Source organism: Harpia harpyja, chromosome 1, assembly GCF_026419915.1.
Source record: "Harpia harpyja isolate bHarHar1 chromosome 1, bHarHar1 primary haplotype, whole genome shotgun sequence".
NCBI lineage: Eukaryota > Metazoa > Chordata > Aves > Accipitriformes > Accipitridae > Harpia > Harpia harpyja.
Window position 1 is genome coordinate 86,510,742 of NC_068940.1, and position 16,702 is coordinate 86,527,443.

The following is a 16,702-nucleotide window of genomic DNA, read 5'->3' on the forward strand; positions in this document are numbered from 1 at the left end:
AGGGACACTTAAAGATCATCTAGTCCACCCTCCCTGCCATGGGCAGGGACATATTGCACTAGATCAGGTTGCTCAAAGCCCCATCCAACCTGACCTTGAACACTTCCAGGGATGGAGCATCCACAACCTCTCTGGGCAACCTGTTCCAGTGTCTCACCACCCTCATCGTAAAAAATTTCTTCATTATGTCTGACCTAAATCTACGCTCTTTCATTTTAAAACCGTTGCACCTTGTCCTGTCACTACAGGCCCTTGTAAAAAGTCTCCCTCCATCTTTCTTATAAGTGCCCTTTAAATATTGAAAGGCTGTGATAAGGTCTCCCCAGAGCCTTCTCTTCTCCAGGCTGAACAACCCCAGCTCTCAGCCATTCTTCATAGGAGGGGTGTTCCAGCCCTCTGATGAATTTCCATGCCCTCCTCTGGACCTGCTCTAACAGGTCCATGTCTGTCTTGTACTGGGGACCTAAGAACTGGATGCAGTACTCCAGGGGGGTCTCACCAGAGCAGAGTAGAGGGGCAGAATCACCTCCCTTGACCTGCTGGTCACACTTCTTTTGATGCAGCCCAGGATACAGTTGGCTTTGTGGGCTGCAAGCACACATCGCCAGGTCATGTCCAGCTTTTCATCCACCGGTACCCCCAAGTCCTTCTCCACAGGGCTGCTCTCAGTCCATTCACCTCCCAGTCTGTATTGATATTGGGGATTGCCCTGACCTAGGTGCAGGGCCTTGCACTTGGTCTTGCTGAACTTAGTGAGGTTCACATGGGCCTACTCCTCGAGCCTGTCAAGGGCCTGCTGGATGCCATCCTCTCCCTCAAGCGAATCAACCACAGCACTCAGCTTGGTGTCATCTGCAAACTTGCTGAGGGTGCACTCATTCCCACTGTCTATGTCATTGATGAAGACATTTAACAGTATTGGTCCCAATGCAGACCTTAGAGGGATACCACCTCTTATTGGTTTCCACTTGGATATTGAGCTGTTGTCTGTAACTCTTTGGATGCAGACATTCAGCCAATTCCTTATCCATCTAATAGTCCATCCATCAAATCCATATTTCTCCAATTTAGAGGAATGATAAATGTATTTTTAATGCTATGAACAGTCTGTTCTGTCTAAACTTTTGTTTTCAATTTAAGGATTTGGTCAAGACATGGGTCTTTTTTTTTTTTTACTGAGTGTGATGAAATTATTGTTGAAATTAGTGCTCAAGGGCCCAATCTGGCACTAACATATAGAAGTGAGTTATTAGTAGGTGTGTTTTAATTGCAAACTAGTAGATATAGCTGCCAAATATATGTGAAAATCAGTTTTTCATTCTGCAGCTACCCTGGCACTACCAGGATTTCCTGTCATACTCAGTTCTTGATTGTTTTAACCACAACTTGTTTGTATAGAAGTAGTACTGGAATGCATTAATATGTTGGTGCCAAATCAGGCTCTGGTATGACATTCCAGTCCTTTCCAGTGCTTAACTACCCCACCTTTTAACCTTGCCATGTTTCAAGTGCTGCCCATAATCATGGTGTCAAAGACAACTAAAATACGTAGAGCAAAATTACATACTGGCATGATGCCATGGTAGAAGCAGAAATGAATAAAATATATAGCACAATGATTTTCTGTGAGCTATGCACAAATACATTTAATTAAAAAAAATCAGCAGCCATCTAGCTGGGCTTCCAAGTCTTATATGAAATGCAGAGGTAGACAATTGATTAATAATGACTATAAATAATGCTAGAGAATTCAGCAGGGCCATACATGAGCATGATATTTCTAGGTGCTTTTCAAAACTAGAGCAATAAGTTGGAACTGGTTTTGGAAGCCTGACTTATCATTGGCTAAAAGAAGTGAAATCAGATGAGTCTGAAAAATGTACAAGATGTGCTGTTAAAAAGACGATGTTTGGAATGATGGCATTTTAGTGTACTTTGATAAAATGTGAACAGATTTTTTGCTTTACAATATTTTGTAAATTTGAAACTCACGCTTGTTAATTTTATTGGAAGAGAAAATCCACAATAGGAAACTATTCACGTTTCATTTTAGAATACTGATTTTTGGTTTTGTGAACTTTTGTGCAACTTTATCAATTTAATATTTTATAATTCTGGAAAAAAATGATTTGTTTAATATTTATGATCATTGGTTTACCAAGAGCATGCAGAAGTGTTTGTTTTCTATTGTAATAAAATTCTCCACACCTAAAAATGTGAAAACTCTAAAACTGAAGTGACCCATGTAAAATGACATGTTTTGCAGGTTTAGCATAGCCACCTTAACTAAAAGGCTAAAAGTTGTTAAAATTTGTACTGGGAAAAAGGAGAAGCAGATGGTTTAGCTAGAATTCATCTGTCATGTTTTGAGAAAGTGTTTGCTCTTGCTGTGCACTTCCAGTATCGCTTTGTCTCTGTTACCTAGGTTTGACTGGCAGACTGAGTTCTGCTCTCTGGTTTGGTCTTAACAGTTTGAATTTCAACAGTGGATGGCAATGGGTTGGTGGTGCTCCTTTTCGATACTTAAACTGGGTTCCAGGTAAGGTTAAATATGTTGCTACTCAGTTAAAAGGGCAAAAATTTTGTCATTGTGTAACATATTTCTTTTCTAGTACTCTGTTCTCCTGCAATTATTGAGCTTGTTTTGATGTTGAAAGATTCTGATTGTAGCTATAAACCCTGTGAGTAATGGCCCTTATGCTAGGGATACACACTGGTGTTAATTTATTATTCACAATGGAAATGGTAGCCTCAAAATCCAGAGGAAAGTTTTAAAATTAATCTATTTACACTTCATATGTATATCTTCTTAATTTACTTTATTTCTATATGAATACAGAATAAATCTGATGCTACGTCTTCATTTGTGAGATTAGACTGCTCAGTGTATGGTCTGGGTTGGTTTTTTTTTTTTTTTTTTTAAAAATTCTTTTCCTTTCCAATTTGTTTTGGTTATTTACTTAAAGATTAGATTTTCATTTTCATCTGAGATGAACCTACCCATGGTAGTAACATGTATCAGACTGAACATGTTAGGCTAGTCTACTTTGAAGCAAACTCAGCTACTTCACACCTGTAGTTGCAATGTTGAACTCTGGTGCCATTATTAAAAAGCTAGTCTCTATGCCATCTGTACACACGGTGAAGAAGAGGTGCTTTTCTGGTTTACCACTCAGAGTGCCTATATTAAGGTGTCTTTTTGCAGGACCCTTGTACCCTTGCACTGGCTATTCAGGAAGCCTTTGGATACTAAAGTAGATGTCTGAAGTTATGCAGTGTAAACATTCTTCTTTATCTTCATTGAACATGTCACATGTATTTAATCTGCAGTAATTATAAATGCATGCTCCATCATATCACCTAGTGGCTTGCTTGTGTAGTTAAGGCCAAAAGTACATTTTAGGTGGACAAAATTCTTGAGTAGGTAAGCTTTGACGAGTGAATTGAACTACTTTATTGAATAAATAGCTCTCCAATGGAGTGAGCACACAAGGCAAACAGATGGGCTGAACTGCAAGTTGCTGTGAAGGTATTTATAGGTCTGTCATCCAAGTGTACTGATGAGGATCTGCATGTAATGAAGAGCGGGGGAAAACTGATTGTGATGTAAAGCCAAAGCAGCAAGGGGAGCTGTTCATGACTGTTAAAACTACAGACAACTCTCAGCTGTCCTGTAAAGAATTAGATGGGGTTTGGTGTAACCAAAATGGGCTCCATTTGTCTTTAACTCCTTATTTTCCTTAATTTCATTCAAAGATAATACTCTTAAATCCATATAATATATTTTATATTTGTGCTAGCTCCTTCATGACTTTGCTTTAGTCAGCCTACCTCTATCTCATCCCCATTACCCTGGATGTTCAAGAGCTGTCTGTTCTTCCACTAGTATATTTTAAAAGAATTTGTGGAAGCTTCGTATTCTTCCATCTCACTAGCCCTAAATAAATAACAAAAAAAACCATGGGAACTAAGTTATCAACATTTAAACCAGAATTATGCTCGTTAGGCATTTGGGAGAGCTAACTGCCAACAGCTGAACATTTTTGTGCATTAAAACAATTTAAATTTGTATTTTTGAAGTAAGCATTTCTTTTTCTCCTATGGGAAGAAGATATAACATGACCTCAAATATAAGACTAACTGTAATCTAAGGTAATGAAATTGTAGTGTTATAAGAAAATTTTCAGTGAACAATCTTGCATACTAAAAAATATTGTTTTGCTGTGTTTATTGCTGAGCAGTACTGACACTTGCTTGTTATGTAGTATAGTGGTATGTGTTCAGAAATGAAAGAAAATCGATGTGAAGCTTAATCACATTAGACCAGATCTTGAAAAGTTCATCCGGTTTATTGCAGAAATTTGTTCTCCTCTACAGGTTCTACTTTTCTTCTAGATGTTTCTGTCAGTGCTAATGCTAATCTTCAGCTGAAAACATCCAAATATCCTGCAATTGTTGTATTGTTTAGATATGTGGACAAGAAGTTCACCTTAGCAAAATAATTACTTATTATTTTTCTGCCTTTACTGTTATACTTAGTACAGAATTTGACTAGCTTACTGAACAGTTTTTTCACCTAAAGATTTTGCTGTGGAGTTTAGACATTCTTAATTTAGAAAGGGAAAGTACTCAAACAAAATAAATAGGTGCACTGTAATACTTTCCATCAAGACTTTGACCCTGTGAAGAGGCTGTTAAATTGTAAACTGGATAAATATCTCAACTCCTGGTTGCTGTGAAAAAATATCTCTTAAGGGAATGAACTGCCCTGTTCAGTCTAAACGACTGTGGAGTATCACAATTGTCTATATGTTAATGTATCTTATAATTAAAGCATGGAGCAGATTAGAATGTGAGAGTAATTGGGAGGGTAATCGTGATGTGCTTATACTTTGTTGTTGTTGATGTTTTGTTTTGGTTTTTTTTAAAGGACACCCTTCTCCAGAACCTGGAAAAATCTGTGCAGCATTAAATCCTGGCAAAGGTGCTAAGTGGGAGAATCGGGAATGTGATCAGAAACTTGGCTATATTTGTAAACGAGGAAATGCTACTTTAGAATCTTTCATTATTCCTACAGGTAGGTTTGGTAATAAACCCTCAACAAATTAGTAATGACCAGTGTTTTTTATCTGTAATTCTAATAGGTATTTGTTATTGCACATGGTAAAACCACACAAAGGTCTCTGCAGACTGTGGCTTGACCAAGATTCCCTGTAAAAGTGAACAGTGTGTACTTCCTTTTTGTTCTGGCCTCCCTAATTCCTCTGTAGTAATCTTTCTTTGGTAGCATTGAGTTCTAAATTGCAGAAATGGTGGAGTTCTCTTTTCCAAAACCAAGCAGAACTATCAGATTTTTTTCATAAAATAAAAAGAGAAATAAAGATGTAATTATCTAAAGCCCCATGTACTCACTGAAACTAATCTATTTCTTCTTGCTGTCATTTTTACTACTTATGAAAGTAAGAAAAGAAAGTTTGCCAGTACAGGTTGGTACTGGACTAGAGGAATTTTTTAAATTCTTTTGAGAGGGTTAAATAATTTATATATATATGTTTATGAATAAATATATATAGAGATATATTAAAAATATTTAACTTTTAAATGGAATTATTTAAATTATATATATACAGACACTTTTTCAGAAGAAATGTAATTCTGGCACTTGCCTAATATATATAGGAAAGACAAAACAGGGATAAGTTTTCATAGCTTTATTTAGACTTGTTTCCTTGTTATTATCTCTCTGTGTACTATAAAAACCTTGTAACTTATTCCTTTGTTTCATCACTCCTTCTTTCTGTTCTTTCCAAGTTTCTTTCTCTTTCCAGGACATACAGGTATCTCCTAAATCCACTGACATGATTTTGTATAGGTTTTAGAAGCAGAAAGCTAAACCATTAATGGATTTCCACTCCATTTATTAATATGCATTATTGGCAAACCAGATGTTTTGGAAACTCAGTGTTTGACATTTGGCTTAAAAAACATGTTTTTGAATGTTTTTCCTGCTTTTGCCAATATGTAACCAGTCCAGTCAAAAACACTTAGGACAGAGACTTCTGCCTAATTGTTTGGCTTTATTGCTAAGAGAAAAAAAACCACAAGAATGAGCTAGTGTCTGGTTAATTAAATATTGAAATCAATATTTAATACTTAAATTAATTAAATTAATACTTCAGTATTGAAATCAAGCATATTTGTTGCCTTAGCTGAGAAGGACTTCAGTGCATATTTTAATTATTTCCTAAATTAAGATGTAAAGTTTTGTAAGGATTTGTATACTGCTGATAACCAGACAGCTAATTTATATAGGTTGTCTTAGATTGTTCAGTTGGCTACTGCTCAGCTTTTCAGGTTTCATACATCGGTTCTTAAACACTGATGCCTATAAATATACTATCAATTCAATACTGGCTGCTGTCTTATTTAGATTTAAATTCAGTTTTGGGGGGTCTAATGGCCATTTCTTTCTTATGCTTTAGGCTTTTGATTCTTCCCCCTGCCCCCTCCAGCCTCCCATTTTCCTAGTAATTTGGAGGAAGAACAGAAATGAGACAAAAGTTTTCAATTGTACAGAAATTGCTGAGTAAACATGGTGACAGATTAACCAGAAATTGGCAGTGATTCTCTTCATAAAATATTTTCCAAAATGTCCCATGGGGGGAAGTCATAAAAGGAATAAGCATGCAATCATGCAAGGTGTTAAGTGCCCTCAGCTTCTAATGATGTAAAGGAAAACTCATGGCAGATGATGTTTTCCTGACTAGGGCTCCTGAGTCAAGAAATAAATTAATCACAAATTCATACATACACTTAGTTGTGCATTTAACATTAAATACAGAGGCAAGCCTTTGAAATTTTAACCCTAGAAGTTACAATTAAGTCTAACAAGGCAGTATGCAAGGACTGTGTGACAGAAGAACACTTTACAACAGAATATAATCATGCTTGTGTCCAAAACAAAGTAGAGAAAAATTGTTACACAATATTTATTTTTGTTGCAGATGAAGATTTTCACAAAGCCAACAGCTGTACATTTTTTTGTAGCAGAAGTGTTTTTTCCAGCAGGGGGCCACATCATTGTATACATCTGAGTAATGCAGACTCTTAGGGCTTCAAAGCATTTGCCCTGTAATACAGCAAAGTGGATTAATAGGAACCTGTTACTTTCACCTGCAAAACTTGCTTATTTTTTAACTTAATTGTCGAAGGAAAGGCTGTCTGTCTGTCTACCTCCACCAAGTGACTTCCAAAATAGATTTCATTCCAATCCAACAGGGTGTAGCGACCTTAAAGTATTGTTTCTAAATGTTTCATGAAACATTCAGTTAGAGGAAATAAATGCTCTTAGCGTCACTGTTGTGACTGCTGTGTGAGGTGTCTCTTATCAAGCCACAGAAGATGGGTGCGAGAGGTAGAAATTTGAATCCCTGAATTACAAGACAAACTTCAGCTAGTGCTTTCACCCTTTTAGATGCCCAAGGCAATCACTGTGAGATCTTCAGACTTCAGGAAGCCAAGCTTACAGTTTACAAAAGTATTTGCTCTCTATTTGCGAAATAATCATTCTATGCTTGCATACATCATTTCTGTATCTTGATCTATTCCACAGTAAATTAATCAGCTAGACATTTGGGATAACATTTTTTACACATCAATGTGATTTCCTTTGTTACATCTTACCTGTAATTTGCATTGCTTCTTTTGCTTAAGTCAAATGAAGTTCAGGGAGTAGTACTTATTTCCATTAGGACGAAAAAATAGATTGTATGGCTTTGTGTTCTCATGTATTGTCTTTAAAGAAAGAATAGGGAAGCACAGACTTCATTTTTGCTAAATACTGGAAATGAAGAACTGAAGACTTTCTCTTACTGAGAAATCCCCAGCTATGTCATTCAATAAGACTTGCACCAAAGAAACTAGACTGTCAGCTGCTTTTCTTGTTTTGTGGCCTGCAACAAATTCCCTGCTGTTACTGGATTTACAGACAAAAGATTCTCCCACCTTGCCATAGCTGTTTTAGTGTTTACAGTAATAGTCTCAGTCTCCTTTGGTCTGAAAAAGAGACTCTCATGGACTCACTCGGGAATAAATACCTTTGTGACTGTCTTTGTAGCTATGTCTGAACTGCTGATGTCTGTTCTATTCAGTGTTTACAGTTAGCAGAAGGGTGCACTAAGTGTGTTGGAGGTGGATATATGCCTAGATTTTTTTTCAGAGCTGTTCTCTGACTGTTATAGCAAAGTGTCATGACCCAGACTGGACAGACCAGGGAGTTGTGTTTAATTCAAAATTCCCTCGGGCTAAATCAAGGTGGAATGACACCAAACAATCAGTTAAAGATTTTATTCATGACAGAAGCAAACTGAACTGGGGAGGCGTGGTAGTAGGTGGCAGGGTTTCTCACAACAGGAATTGGCATAAGACTACTTCCGTAAACCGTGTAACCCAGGGTAACCATATACATCAATTCAGGGAGTAAGGAGATCCCACCCATCAAGTCATGAGGCTCAGAGCAGACCCCCTTTCTTTCTAGACTCCTCATCAGAGAAGGGCCCAGGTGTGGCTGGATCCACTCTTAGTCTCAGACTTGGTCAACAGTTTATATCTTGAAACGGATGAGGTGTAGGGATTGTGGAAAAGGAAAAAGAAAGAGAGAAGAAGACAGAGAAAAAGGAAGAGAGAAAGATTTTACCGGTCCTGGGTCCAGCATTGGTTCAGTCAGCTGAGGGGTCCAGTTCTGGTGGGCTTGCACACCTGGGGCTTCAGTTTGTGTCCTTTTTGATAAAAGGACAACCTTGCCCCTCCTTCGGGCGGGCACTCGAATTTATTAGGCTAATGAGCAGTTTGTGAGCCTTTGGGCTTGAGGGTAGTTTGGGGAGTAACTTCTCCTTCCTTGCAGACGTGGCCGTTGTTTGATATTTGTATCAGAACAGCTTATCAGAACAGGGAGCTGTGCACCCTCCAGCACGCCCTCCCCCTCCTGTGAACTTGCCCCACCACAATTTTTGAGTCATTAACTCAGTCTCTCACACAAAGCACTGTAAAATGCATACGTTCAGAGCTGAGACCAGACATAGGACAAATTAGGCAGCTGTCTGAAGCATCAGACTAACCTCTTTTACCTTAACAGAGGTTAAAACCTTAACAGCATTTGCCACCTCTGTCCTCTCTCACTTCTCTCACCACCACTACATCCATAGAGTTTGTTTTTCCAGGGTTCCCCCACTCACTATTCCAGTTCTTCCTCTCCTGTGGCAGGATTGACAGGACTCTGACCAAGCACTGAGCCCCTTCTCATGGGCTGACAAAGTTCAGTTTTACTTAAACTTTGTGAGAACATGCTAGCACTTTTTTGAGGCAGGTCTGCAAACTGCAGCAGACACTGTTTATAGCTGTGCTAGAAATCTGCATTGTGACACCAAGTATCTACTAATCATCAACATATTCCAGTTGAAACAGGATATGTGCTTGCAATGTGGGCCTGACTGGTCATGACTTTGGATGCCTACTTAAATATTTCTACAGAATGTATCCCACTGTTATACACAAACACATTGCTTCTCCTTCCCCGACATACACAAATTTTTTTTGCCAACAGAATTTCTGCAAAACTGCTGTCCTTGTTCTACTCTATGTGTTGGTGTTTGCTAAACCCATCTGCTGATTATAAATAAAGTGCGGCAAGAATCAGAATTTGTTTCTGCAACAGCAATATTCTGTTTATTTTATGTTCGGGTGGCACTCCTTGCAAGGCTGAATTGTTTGCTGAACAGCAATGTGGTTGTTGGCAGTACTCTGGTGTTGTTCTGCTGAACTTTTAAAAGCGAGTTTTAAGCATAAATCATTTACTTTGACAGTATAATTTTCTCAATGAAGCTTTTAAAAAGGATTCCTAAAAGCAGTATTCTTATTCAGGTTCTCTTGTGATCTTGTAGAACCAGTTGTTTTTCCTTTGCTAGTCTAGCAAATGGGGCTAACCCGTAAAATGCCTAAGGTTTGTGGAAAAAAATTACCCTCATAAATATGTTTTGTAAGCCTAGGTTCTTAACATATAGCTATACAGCATGGAGGAGAAAGAGTAATGCTGACATGAGTGCAGAAAAATGATAAAGCACAGCTCTGCAAACCTTACCTTTTAGTATGTATGTATGCATGCATATAAAAGTAAAAACTGTGTTTTATGGTAATTTTTAATTCTGTCTTTTCACAAGATGCAAGCACTTGTTTGCAACTGTAGTAGTGTTTGAAAATCTGAAAGTTTCAACTTTTAATCATGCATGCAGATTATTATCCCTGTACATATTTTTCAGCTGTGCTGTTCTTCATGAAGAAAATATATAATTAATTTTTGTGTTAAATCTTTCCTTATGAGCTTTTCAGTCTTTAGTTAAGAATAGAATTCTGAAACCCTTCATGGTAATTTTTCTTTTCAGAGACTAATGTCCCTATTAGATGTCCTGATCAATGGATGTCATATGCTGGTCACTGCTACATAATTCACAGGGACCCCAAAATATGGAAAGATGCCTTAACATCTTGCAGGAAAGAGGATGGGGATCTGGCGAGCATCCATAATGTTGAAGAGTACAGCTTTATTATTTCTCAGCTTGGGTACCGTGAGTATTTTTTTACTATAACTTATATATATGTATACTAAGAAAATAAAGAGTTTTGAATATGTCTTACCTATCAGAAAAAGGAGGAGACTGTTTAAAAAAAATAATTTTCCTGATCACAGGGTGAAGAAGGAGATAAATTTTAAATTTAAAAAAATCTTTGGAAGAAAAGAAACACAATAAGAGCACAAAACCCAAACTCTACTGTCACAGAAAAGCTGTGGTCAATGTTGTGGATTGCATCAACCCCAAACTCTATTTCTTAGGGTCTGCTTCTACCTCCTTTTATACAGATTAAAACAATTTTCAACCTTTTCAGAAGCTGGAAGGATTTTTACTATTGGTCTGCAAAGATAGATGAGGGGAAGCAAAGTCTGTTGGTCAAAGACAGTTTGGGAAGATCTGGGTCCTACTACCAGCACTGTCATGTCCTTATTTTTCAAGTCACGCTGCTTGGGTTTCTTTTGAAAAAGGAAGCTGTTTGTCCCAGTATGTGGATTCAGATGTGCCCCAAATTAAACATGGTACTTAGGTGCTTGGTTTCTGAGCACACATTCGAGTTGTTGCAAGGCAAGTTATGCTACAGATGCTGTGTGTTCATTAGGGGAGATGCAACCATGCTGATGCTGAGGCAATTTTGTGGTTGGTATTGCTTTACATGAACTTGATTTTGCATGTAGGATCAGTTACTGCTTTTTGTTGGGAGGAGCATGTTCGCACCTATGTATGCTTCTTTGCAGTAACTGATCCTGTGCATGCTTTTAGTGCCAGATAAGTGTGAGTTAGTTTATCCTTCACTGAAAGTGCAGTAAGCTGCTTTGAGCTGCAGTGTAACAGCAATCTTGGTGTGGCAATCATAAAATAGCTTTAGTTTTGTATCCTAGCCAACTCCATGGCAACTTGTGCTTGTCCTCACACTCCTGAAAGAGTGATTTGTTGTTCTTTCATGAACAATATGAAACTTTTACTCTTTTTCAAAGGACATTATTAGGAAAGGTGGGACCTCTTGACGAGACATTAGGACATGTGAAAGAAATTAGGCTTTAAAGGAATTTTTCTGTATTTTCACCTTACTCCTTCAAAGTAGACTATTTCATAGTTTAATGCATTCTCCAGAGACCCTTCCTGAACTGACTACGCTGCACTGTTTTTGTAGAAGTGAATGTTTCTGAAAGGCAAATAGTCCTGAAGGAAACCAGGCTTCTCACATATGGCACACTCACTGCAACAGGCTATTTTGAAAGCATTCTTTTCAGAGGAGTAAAACTGGAACAAGTAAAGAAGTCTTTTAAGGGAGTTTATGACAGTATCAGATCACCCTTGTTCACCACTGAGATGAGAACACCATGTATTGCAGTGCCTAGAAAATCTTGTCTGCATCAGAACTCTGCTGCAATAAGTGCTGTACAGAAAGAACAAATATCTATCTTTGTGCCAAACAATTCACAGTCCCATGATAAAACAAAGGAAGAAGGGGTACAATAAAATGAGTATTGTCATAGTAGCTGAGCTTTTGTTGGCATCACCCACAAGGAGAACTTTAGAGAGGAACATGAAGAAGAATAAAGAAGTGCATTCTGGATATTTACACAGAAGTCCAGCATGTGATATAGCACAAAAGTGGCCCAGTGCATGTCTGAGAGAGTGGGAAACAGCTTATTTACAAGTGGCTGGGAAAAAAACCCCTTGGTATTTAGTCACCCAGCTTTAGAGATGAGTGCAATACTCTATGACAGCATTTCTTCTTCAGAGGAGAAAATGTTATGTAGGAGGAAGGTCCACAGAACCAGAAATGGCTCTTGGCCATTTCTGATTTGCATGGCTTATTTAGATGACTTTGATGTAATCATTTTGTTAAAGAATGCTGTTCATATAACCATGGTGTGAGCCCACCACAGTAGGAGGTCTGGCCATGGATGAGGCCTTTGCTATGCTAGGTGCTCAATAAACACAGTCAGAAAAATTTTAACAAATAACTAAACAAAAAAGAAATTAGAGAGCATGGATGGAGGTAGCTAAGGAGGGAATGAGAGCATGATGGGCAGTGGAATTGGAACAGGTTACAATTTTGGTTGCAGAGGAGAGTTTAAAGGAGGATACTGAGATGTGATGTTAATGAAAATGGAGCCTGATGTCCTGTGAATCTGAGCCCTTCTTATTGGGGGAGGGATGGTAAGGACAGTATGGATGACCGATGAGGGCTGATCATACTTAGGTATAATAAAGATGGGAGAGACAAGGGAGGGAAAGAGAAAGGAGAGAGAGTTGACTCCATTAAACTGACAGGCTGGGAGGGTGACTTTTGTAGCAGCTTGGTTGGTCAAAATGGGAAGCCTCCATGTTCCTGTAACTAGCAGATGGGAGAAATGTCACAAGAGTTTTAAGTTGTGGGAGTATCTAGGAAAACCTCCATCTGAAGTGTGTTAATCAGAAAGGATTGCCTTGACGGCAATGACTTTTAACTCTTTTACAGTCACTTCTGTGTCTAGTGACAGCAGCAACAGAAAAGAAATAATTATAGTTCCATTGAGAGACCCACTCCTGCAGCTGATGTCTTTTCCCGGTGGGCTCACAATCCCATTTTTAATTTCCTGGGTGACTTCATTATCAGGTTGTCTGTGGTCAGTCTGGATATAGGATGTTAGAGGAAGACTTATGGAAGAAGGCAAAAACTATGACAACAAACTGAACAGGAGAAACCTCTGAGGGCTGTAGATGGGTTGTAGAAATGCAAGGTCATAAGTGGTGGAAAAATGTTAAAAAGTAAAGTAGTCTCCCTATCATTCATGAAAAATACTCATGAGTAAGTTCTAGGAACCAAGTAGTTCATACTCTGCTTGGAAAGACTGCTATCTAAGGAAAGGACTGTGCATGTAGTTGGTCAGTGTGATCTGAGCCATGGTGTTGTAAAAAAAAGGAAAACCTGCTGCCTTTAGCATAGGCTGGATGACAGACTATAAATAAATAATTAAATAATAATTAAAGAAATGCCAATTGCACTGAACAAAGTCATAAAATCAGTTCTAGAGAGGAATACTCTTTGATGATGATGGAGTTCAGACTGATTATAAATGCCCAAATTTTAATCCTCCTTATTCAAATAGTCTATTCAGAACAAAACTAGGTATGAACATTATAGTAGCAATAGAGTCGAGAATTTTAAGCACAGGCAAATAAACCGCTAAGAAACAGCTGCCATAAAGTAACATCCTTGATCAGTCCTGCACTTTCATTCCAGCCAAAAACCAGCAGTTAACTCCATTAACTGTAAACTGAAAATTCCAACAACTACATGAATTTCATTTTGCTCTGAAATGAAATAAAATATGGGAACACCTGTAATGGGAAAACTTGCAGGTACTCTAGTTGTCAGCTGTAAAAGTCAACACTGGGTGTCTGAGCATTAGAAAAGAAGGCACTTCTTTCTTCACTATACTAAAGGTAGGAGGCAAAGGGGAGGTAGCATTTTATTTAAGTGTTTATTCATCCCGTTACAAGAGTTGTGAACTGGAAAAAAGGAATGAACCTAGTTGTATTGTAATATAATTCAACAAAGAGAGTATTTTTGCTGTTTTATACAAAGTTAAACACTCGTATTGCCACTATAATGAGTGGCCTTTCCTCATAACTGGAGTGGGTATATGAGGAACAGTCTGCCCTCTTTATGAAACAGGGAGCCTTAATTTCCTTTGACTGCCTTTTAAACTTCCTGAGAATAAATTATTTTCTGTTCCGTGAAGATAAGGGTTCACATCATATAAAAGGACTGTTATCAACCTTGTTAATTGTATGTTTTAGAGCCAGCTGATGAGCTGTGGATTGGGTTGAATGACCTCAAAGTTCAGATGTATTTTGAATGGAGCGATGGGACACCCGTCACCTATGCCAAGTGGCTTCGTGGAGAACCCACTCATGCAAACAACAGGCAAGAGGACTGTGTTGTTATGAAGGGAAAGGTAAAGTCATGTGGCTATTGACTTAATTATCTTATCATTTCATTTATCATTTGGGCTTTTTTCTATGCCAGAGCAAAAAGGTAGGGGATATTACTGTTTGAAGCAGCCTATTTTAGAGTCTTACAGGTGTTACTTTTTTGAGAAAGGACCCCTGTTCAAGGTCGCCAGAAAGTTGTTTTTATTGTCTTGCCTGAGAAGCAGGCAAGTGGTGGCTTTCCTTGGAGGGAACTGCTCCCCAAGATCCATATTTCTGGATTTCAGTTTGTGCATGTGGGCTTTTTTGAAGAAGCTTTTAATTACACTGTGAACCACATGAACATGTAAATGCTTTTCTTCAGGAAGCTACAAAGACATTTTGGATATGTTTGGATTTTTTCTGCTTTGTCTGAGTATGGGATATACACCTACCTTAAAAAATTGCACTAGCAATTTTTAATGATGTTAGAGAGAAATACTATCTTTAGAAGAAAATAGAAGCTTTCATTTTCTTTTTCTCGGCAAAGTTATAAATCTCAGATCTAGGTGGATTAGATGTTATGCTTGTATCTGCACTGCACATGAAGAGCTGTGAGAAAAGTAGTTAGCAGTGGCATTAGTGGAAGCCTTTACTGAGTGACTGTATATCTACAATTAAAAGGTTGCTTTGAAAAGGCTGCCTTTTGGAATATGGCAATGATCGATGATGTAGGTGTACTACAGGAACTGAGATAATACCTGGTATAAAAGTCAGTCTGTGTGTGATGTTGCAAAATGGTATTTTTCATCTTTCTGATAATTAAAAATATTGAACTTACCACTTCCTTCAGGGTTTACCTATTTTATCAGGAGGAAAAAAAGTATTTACCCATACCAAAAGCATTTCATTATTTTGCAAAATTAAAACTTGAGGGTTGTACTTTTGGTGAGTGCACTTATAAATTGAAAAGGAGAACTAAAAATTTTTTCCCAGTTGGCCTGAACACTATACAGAGCTTTCCTCATAGGGCAAGTCTGCACTCAAGCCCCAATAGACCTAGTTTTCTAACTTGCTTCACTTAGGTGCAATCATCAACAACAGTGGCATGTATGCATGCAGCTCGTTCATGTGCCTCCATCATTCTGGTGCAAAACCACTCAAGTTCAGAAATTAAGATTGAGTGCAGCGGGAGAGTGCTGAGCCAGCTCTGCAGCAGGAAGAAGCTGTAGAGGACATAGAGGAGTTAGCAGGTGCAGCACTAGCAGAAAAAGGGACCACGTCATCAGTTCCAGAAAGGAATGAGGAAGAGAAGTAGAACAGCATCCTTGGGAGAGCAAAACCACAGTAGTATCCATGGAAGAGGCAAGCCTGTGCAGGGTATAGCATATTAATCTCCCCAAATTGAGCGGAGCTATGTGTGTTTGTGGAGGTGTTCTCTGGCTGGGCCAAAGTTCATGACTATAGTTTCATTGCTGTATGAACTGAGCAGGGAGAAGAAACTTAATGTACAGTCAGATGTGTCCAGAAGGTTAGAATTTGATCTCTATTTTAGTGAAGAATTTTGCACTGGTCAGAAGCATGAGTAAGATTATAATCTATTAAAAATTCCTCTCCATTGTATTAGTGGACACGCTCTGGTGAGAAGACCATAAATGTATACTTCTTCCATGGCAACCAGGCCATGGTACACATGGTAATTGAACAGACAGATTTTTAAGGGTGTGAGGATTTTTGTGCTCCATTGTCTGTGCAGTGGCTATGCCAGTGCTGGTTGAGGATGTAGTAGATGCTTTGTCTAACAGAAATATAGGGTCAGACAGTGGAAGGAAGCTGAATGCTCAAATGTGAGGATCAGTCAATTGAGGTTGTAAATAGCAGTTGCTTCAAGGACTTGTATAATGGTCAAGGCTGGAGAACGTGCTCAGGAATGAGAGGTTTGCAAGGTAGCCAGTCTTGGTGCATGTGGGTGGTGCAAGGAACACATAGCTGAGATTTTGTCTCATCTACCATCCTGTGCCCTTTAGCCACCTTCACCTGTTGGTGTGAACTTTGGGGTTTTATGGTACTGTACATGGAAGTATTGGTGCAGGAAGTATTAGAGGAGGTTAGAGGCTGACAAGCATTTAATAATTTGGCTAGTACTTTAAAAAAAGTGCTAAGATTGCTCTTGA

General features: G+C 38.3%; 1 protein-coding gene across 1 annotated transcript in view; it reads left to right on the forward strand.

Moving 5' to 3' along the window:
- Positions 1-16,702, forward strand: part of MRC1 (mannose receptor C-type 1) — a 62,538-nt gene that overhangs the window by 10,911 nt on the left and 34,925 nt on the right. Inside the window, exons 5-8 of the mRNA XM_052803602.1 lie at positions 2,426-2,539; positions 4,931-5,077; positions 10,437-10,619; positions 14,418-14,575. Of these exons, the coding sequence (XP_052659562.1) occupies positions 2,426-2,539; positions 4,931-5,077; positions 10,437-10,619; positions 14,418-14,575 (602 nt within the window). The remainder of the gene's footprint in view (positions 1-2,425; positions 2,540-4,930; positions 5,078-10,436; positions 10,620-14,417; positions 14,576-16,702) is intronic.